The sequence below is a fragment of the Lepisosteus oculatus genome, chromosome 10 (genome assembly GCF_040954835.1).
Source record: "Lepisosteus oculatus isolate fLepOcu1 chromosome 10, fLepOcu1.hap2, whole genome shotgun sequence".
NCBI classification, from domain to species: domain Eukaryota; kingdom Metazoa; phylum Chordata; class Actinopteri; order Semionotiformes; family Lepisosteidae; genus Lepisosteus; species Lepisosteus oculatus.
The window spans coordinates 1,685,001-1,691,251 of NC_090705.1; the positions used below are offsets into that span (position 1 = coordinate 1,685,001).

At 45.6% G+C, this 6,251-nt stretch overlaps 1 protein-coding gene and 1 long non-coding RNA gene across 4 annotated transcripts in view; one reads left to right on the forward strand and one right to left on the reverse strand.

Annotated features, from left to right (window-relative positions):
- LOC107078657 (uncharacterized) overlaps positions 1–1,034 on the reverse strand; it is a 7,887-nt gene extending 6,853 nt beyond the window's left edge. Inside the window, exons 1-2 of the long non-coding RNA XR_001479611.2 lie at positions 904–1,034; positions 602–657 (exon numbers count right to left, since the gene is read on the reverse strand). This is a non-coding gene — a long non-coding RNA (uncharacterized lncRNA). The remainder of the gene's footprint in view (positions 1–601; positions 658–903) is intronic.
- On the forward strand, positions 528–4,643 carry LOC102699098 (transcription factor Sp8). 3 transcript variants are annotated; one of them, XM_015357783.2, is made up of 2 exons: positions 528–686; positions 2,097–4,643. In XM_015357783.2, exon 2 carries the CDS (start codon positions 2,130–2,132, stop codon positions 3,453–3,455), a length of 1,326 nt encoding a protein of 441 aa, XP_015213269.1. In that variant the 5' UTR covers positions 528–686; positions 2,097–2,129; the 3' UTR covers positions 3,456–4,643. The 3 variants fall into 3 exon arrangements, with proteins under 3 accessions (XP_015213269.1, XP_006636105.1, XP_015213268.1); XM_006636042.3 differs by lacking the exon at positions 528–686 and adding an exon at positions 1,303–1,487; XM_015357782.2 differs by lacking the exon at positions 528–686 and adding an exon at positions 1,528–1,784.
- The last annotated feature ends 1,608 nt before the right edge of the window (positions 4,644–6,251 follow it).

Here is a 6,251-nt window from a genome sequence, read left to right on the forward strand (position 1 = left end):
TAGATTTCCCGGAGAAAAAAGAAATCGACCGACAGACATGCTACAGCTACGCACGGAGATTTCGGTAGTGTACAATCTGCAGTCCGACCAAGCGCAAATTTGTTTCCAAAATAATAACATAAAATAAAAACCAAAACAGAATGGATAACTGTTGGTGCGCACATCTGGAAGAGGAACGCAGCACAGGTTAGCGCCGCTAAAGCAAACTCCGGGTTAAATGTATACTACCTAAAACAAACATGCACATTTTGCATGAATAAAATTAAAGGAGAGGGGCTAACGCGATGAAGTTAATTCTTTTTTATGTGTTAAGCGGTATCCCTCCCTCTCCCCACCCGGTCCTCCTCCGGGGCAGTCCGGCCACGCCTTCTCAACATGCCACACTCGTCCCCAACAGCGAGGTCCGACAAACACGGCGCTGATCTCCCAAAGAGCCCCCTCCTTCACAAAGTTTTTAAGGATATCATTAATCGTCACCCACCCCTACCGCCCCCTCCCAGGAGAAGGAGAAGGTAAGGTAGCACATTACACGGAGCTCCACAGACCTCGTAAAGGCTCCGTGTGCTCTTGATGTTTATTTTGTACTAAAACGTTTACTTACCCTCGCCGGCGACACTTGAGATGGGTTTTAATTTCCTGCTCTAAAAGATCTATTTTCTGTCAAAACAAACAAAAAAAAAATCCGGGTGAGTACATGACATGTCCCTTTTAATTAGAGCTTATAGAGGCAACGCGATTGAGTACAATTACAGTGAAGGGCTCTGGAGGTAATAGTACGGTTTTTAAGTTCTAGTGAATTCAACAATGCTGTTCTTTGTTCAGCCCTGTAGCTGTTGTTTTTAATAAGTGCCTTAAAGCAAGTGACGCTACTTTTAATGTTTAAAAAATGACCCAGGCACGTACAGCCCTGGTCCGACAGGAGAAGCGAGCAGGCTGGAGGCAGAGTCAGGTCGGACCCGAGCTTGCAGCATCTCCCTGCCCTTATGGGAACGAGAGGGGGATCTGTGCGATCGATAAGGAACATGAAGGAGACACGTGACGACCTGGGAAGACGGGCAGGAATGGATCAGTTTTATTATGACTGCGCCCTGCGCGAAGCCGTACAGTCGTGGTAGCAGTAATCCCAGCACACGAGACAGAGAGGTTTCCGGGAAAACTTTTGCAAGGAGCCCACGGCACGTTTCCTTAACTCTGCCTCCTTCGTGGGCTTTTATCCCGGAGGGGGGGGGCGGAGGGGGAGGGGCCGGCGAAGTGCTCCGCTGATGACCTCACGCTAGACTGTGGCAGAGCGGAGGTGCCGGGACTCTGATTGGCCGCCCGTGTCCCAGCGGTACTTCAAAGCCGGAGAGGAGCTACAATTGTGGTGGAATGGGCGGAATAGATCATTGTATTGCACACCTCTAAAAAAAAACAGACCTCTGATTTATAAATATAAAAAGATCCTCTGAGGAGGGCACTTTTTTGTGATGGCAACTTCACTTCTAGGGGTGAGTCTAAGGATTTTCTTCCTGGTTTAATTAGTTCTTTTATTGTCCAGTGGAGGGATTAAAATAAGCTCGGTCAGAGAAGGGCAGCCAGTCTCTTGATTATGTTTTAAGCAAGTGGGTCTGAAGAAAGAGGCCGAGTTACTTTAAGGAGAGCGACGACACGACAGCGCATTTCCTACCAACTTCTGACTGTTGGGCTCGGGAGAGGTGACTTCTTACATGTCAAGACGTAGAACTTTATCCTGATTTTTTTTTCGTCTTATTTCTTTTTCCTTTCGTGTTTGTCGTCTTCCACAGGTATGCTGCCAGCGCGGATTTACGGTGTAATATGAAACACGCTGGCTACACCCCTACTGCAGCCGTTTTCGGGGAAATAAAACAACAACAAGTTATAAAATCCTGCAAAAAAAACGCAGCACTTAAGCCACACGTTGCTTTGTACCGGTTAAATTTATTTTTAAAAAAAAACCTTTCGAATTATATTCATGTCCATGAGATCCATGTTAGTAATTATACATATTACATCGTCCATTATTTTTATTAAAAAAAAACAAAACACGCGCAAGTCTTTGCAAACGGTTGTTTAATACCTGCTTTCTTTCTAACCAGGAAGAGCCGCGGTTAGGATCGACTCCATTAGCCATGCTAGCTGCTACCTGTAATAAGATCGGAAGTCCCAGCCCTTCGCCATCCTCGATTTCGGATACTTCTTCGTCTTTTGGGAAAGGGTTTCATCCCTGGAAGCGATCCGCCGCCAGCAGCTGCAACCTGGGATCCAGCCTGTCCGGCTTTGGAGTCGCCGGCTCGTCCAGGAACGGAGCCGGGCTGCCCGACTCCTTCGGCACCAACAGCTCCACGGGATCCAGTGCCTTTTCCTTGACTTCCAGCACCGCGTCCAACTCGCCCTTCGGGAATGACTACTCCGTGTTCCAGGCGTCGGTGTCGAACAGCTCGCAGGACCCGAGCCACCAGCCGGTGTTTATTTCCAAGGTCCACACGTCCGTGGACAGCCTGCAGGGCATATACCCCCGCATGAGCGTGGCGCACCCCTACGAGTCCTGGTTCAAGCCGCCCCACGCGGGCCTGCCCGCGGGGGACGTGGGGTCCACGGGCGCTTCCGCCTGGTGGGACGTGGGGGCCGGGTGGATCGATGTCCAGAACCCCAACGGGGCGGCGCTGCAGAGCCCCTTGCACTCGGGCGGGCTGCACTCGCCCCTGGGAGGCTACAACTCCGATTACTCCGGCTTGAGCCACTCGGCGTTCAGCACCGGCGCCTCCCCGCACCTCCTGGCGACGGGTCAGCACCTGATGGACGGATTTAAGCCCGTTTTGCCGGCCTCCTACCCGGAGTCCAGCCCGTCTCCGCTAGCGGGGGCCGGCGGCACCATGCTGTCCGGCGCTCCCTCGGCCGCGCTGGCCGGCTCCCCGCGGTCGTCGGCCCGCCGGTACTCGGGCAGGGCCACCTGCGACTGCCCGAACTGCCAGGAGGCGGAGAGGCTGGGGCCGGCCGGGGCCAGCCTGAGGAGGAAGGGGCTGCACAGCTGCCACATCCCGGGCTGCGGCAAGGTGTACGGCAAGACGTCGCACCTCAAGGCGCACCTGAGGTGGCACACAGGGGAGAGACCTTTCGTGTGTAACTGGCTGTTCTGTGGGAAAAGGTTCACCCGGTCGGACGAGCTGCAGCGGCACTTGCGCACGCACACCGGGGAAAAGAGGTTCGCCTGCCCGGTCTGCAACAAGCGCTTCATGCGCAGCGACCACCTCAGCAAGCACGTTAAAACGCACAGCGCCGGAGGCGGCGGCTCCGCCGGCTCGGGGTCCGGCGGCGGCGGGGGCAAAAAGGGCAGCGATACCGACAGCGAGCACAGTACCCCCGGCAGCCCCCCGTGCCAGTCCCCGGACTTACTGCAGCCTCCGGAACCCGTCCCAGCGCCCGGCATGAACGGGCACAATAACTCTATTGAATGAGGGAAGGATCAGGACAACCCCCTCCAGAGACAGGTCGTCAACTTGTACACATGACTAGAAAAGTAAATGTATTTTCGGACAGCTTCGTGTATCTGAGAACCTCGCCACCGATTGCTAGAGAAGTCCCAGAAATGAACTCGAGTCACATCAAAAGACGCTTTGAAAAGTGATTATGTGGGTAGGTAAGGACAGCTTCGATCGTTATTATCTACACTATATTTCGACTGCACGCCAGTTTCTTCCAAATACTGAAGGGAAAGCCATTTTGACCTGTTGTTTTGAACAAGTTTAAGCTTTCAAAAAAAAAAATCAACGTTTAGAATAAATTATATATAATTTATAATCAAAATTATTTTAAAGAGAAGGGGCTTCACCCGTGGTCCAGAGACAGAGCGATCACCTTTTAATTTAGAAACCACAACAAGCCGTACCACCTTCGCGCACATCCCGGTTTCCGAAATCAGCTCTTTGGGGAACTGTACTGTTGTCAGTACAAGCCGTAGCAATGTCACGAAAACAAACAAACAAACAAACAAACAAACAATAGTGTCCTTATCTACCTTTCGCTTCATCTGTAGCATAAGTGATCCATATTTGTTTTGAGGAACCTGTGTAAGACGTACTATACATGTACTTTTCCCAAATTGGGCGCCTTTTTTATTCCACTTTGTGTTAAAGCCCTGCCACGTTTTCTTCAGAGCTGTAACCATAGTGAACGTACATGAACTGCAAAACACTGTAAAACTGGGAAAAATGTGATAGATTAGCATATTATACAAACACCAGTGTAAAGGTGTTAAATGTATTTGTCCAGGAGACGAGTTTTGTATATTATTTTCTTGTAAATTGCCTCGAGTAAATATCTGAAAATATATTGGAGTAAATTTTCAAGTTTGTCAAGAAAAAAGAAATATATAAAAACTTTGCTGTGGCAGTTCTGTTTATCCACAAGTCGGACTTGTGTCTTGAGGTCTATTAAAATGCACTTCGAGTTTTTCTTTAGGTTTTGAAGAAAAATCAGAGAAGCAAAATGTCTTTGATCAATGTTGAATCATATTTTTATTTAGCAGAGCATGTACCTACTTACTTGAATATGCCGACCGGTTCAGCAGTCTCAGTTCGCTTCTATTCCGCAACAGACTGGCTTTTTAACGTGAGGCCTCGTAATAAAGTCAGAATGGTTTCAAATCTGCCGCCTGAGTTTGTCTTTAAATGCAAGCTGCATGACCAAACACCCTGTAACTCTGTATAAATTGTAAGGTTTGAGCAATTGCCGGTTTTATATTAATAACTCACACACAAAACTACCTGTTAAAAGGCCCAATCAAACCATCTAAAGCTGGAATGACTATGTAGTGAGTTTTATTTCCACAAACCAGGCGAAAGAATTTCACAATTCTTTCTTCTGCTGGGGTTACTTGTTGTTTTATAACTTGTGATTGAATAAGACAAGTAATAATAATAATAATAATAATAATAATAATAATAATAATAATAATAATAAAACAAATCAATTTGCACAGCCTGCTTTGCACTGCAGTTGTGCAGTGACCAGGCTCTGCCCCTTCACCTCATTTCATTTTAAAAGCTGAATTGTTTTAAAAGGCTTTTACATGAAATTCAAAGGTGTCGATTCTCTTTGAAAGAATAGGAAGTTGTTTGAATATCGCTTAGTGTGGCTGTAGAATATTCAAGGAATTTGCCGTGCTCATTACAGCGGGTCGTTTAATTCTAAATTAGGCCGCTTCGAAAATAAAAGCACCTCGCAAATGAAACTGGCTTGAAGATGAGCTTTTTATTAAGATAATTCTTGACTACATACGAAGAACTTTAAAAAAAGTAGAATTAAGTCTTAGGGAAAGGTGACAGCCTATACTGTATCCTAAAAATGTAAGAAACACAAATTATTGTTTTATCCAGACGAAGTTTAATTTAAAGCAATATAGGCAGTTTTTGAGAACATACATGCTGTCGGATGTATCCAGCGTCTCAAGCTTTAAGTTATCGTTATATATTAATTTTTAAACGTTATCAAGTGAACCTACTCTACAAGCATTAACACTCAAATTGGCGTCTTTTAAAATAATCGAATTATGTTGCAATTAATAAAAAACCGTCTGTATACGATATTCGATGTAAATGTTGCCATTAAGTGCGTCGTGGTCATTCCTTGAAAAAAATAGGACAAATTTCAATTGTTAAATTAACTCTAGTCGAATGGATTGCTTAAGTATACATATCGACATTTGCAGCTCGCTTATTCCGCACGCATTAAAGTGCGGAATAAGAGATTTGGTCTTAGTTGAACTTGTCCTAAAAATCAGGCAGTAACACACAAATTTATATTTTAAAGATTAAAACTCTGAAAAAAGAAAACTAGTTACATTGGGAACAAACCGGCTGATTGTTCGACCTATCGTTGGCTTTCCTGTTTTAACGTTAAGTGCCTGTCAAAATCGCCGCAGCCCACAGGTTCATTTTATATCCCATTTTTCTCACTTAATTAACAATTTAGGAAACTTGATTATATGAGAGAGGCGCGGTTATTAATCGCTTACATCGAACATTAAAAAAATAATTCTGCGGTTTGATATAGTATTGCCCGTGAAAAGAAACGACCAGTGTAATTGGTGCATGACTATATTTATTGAAATTGTTCTATAAAATACAGACACATTTACATTCGTAATATAATAACTTAGAGAGTATGGGCAAGATATCTCCAAAGAAGACTGCATAATTGTTTTCCGACTTCTTAAAATGTTTTCTATTTTATTCGAAGCAGAGATATATTTA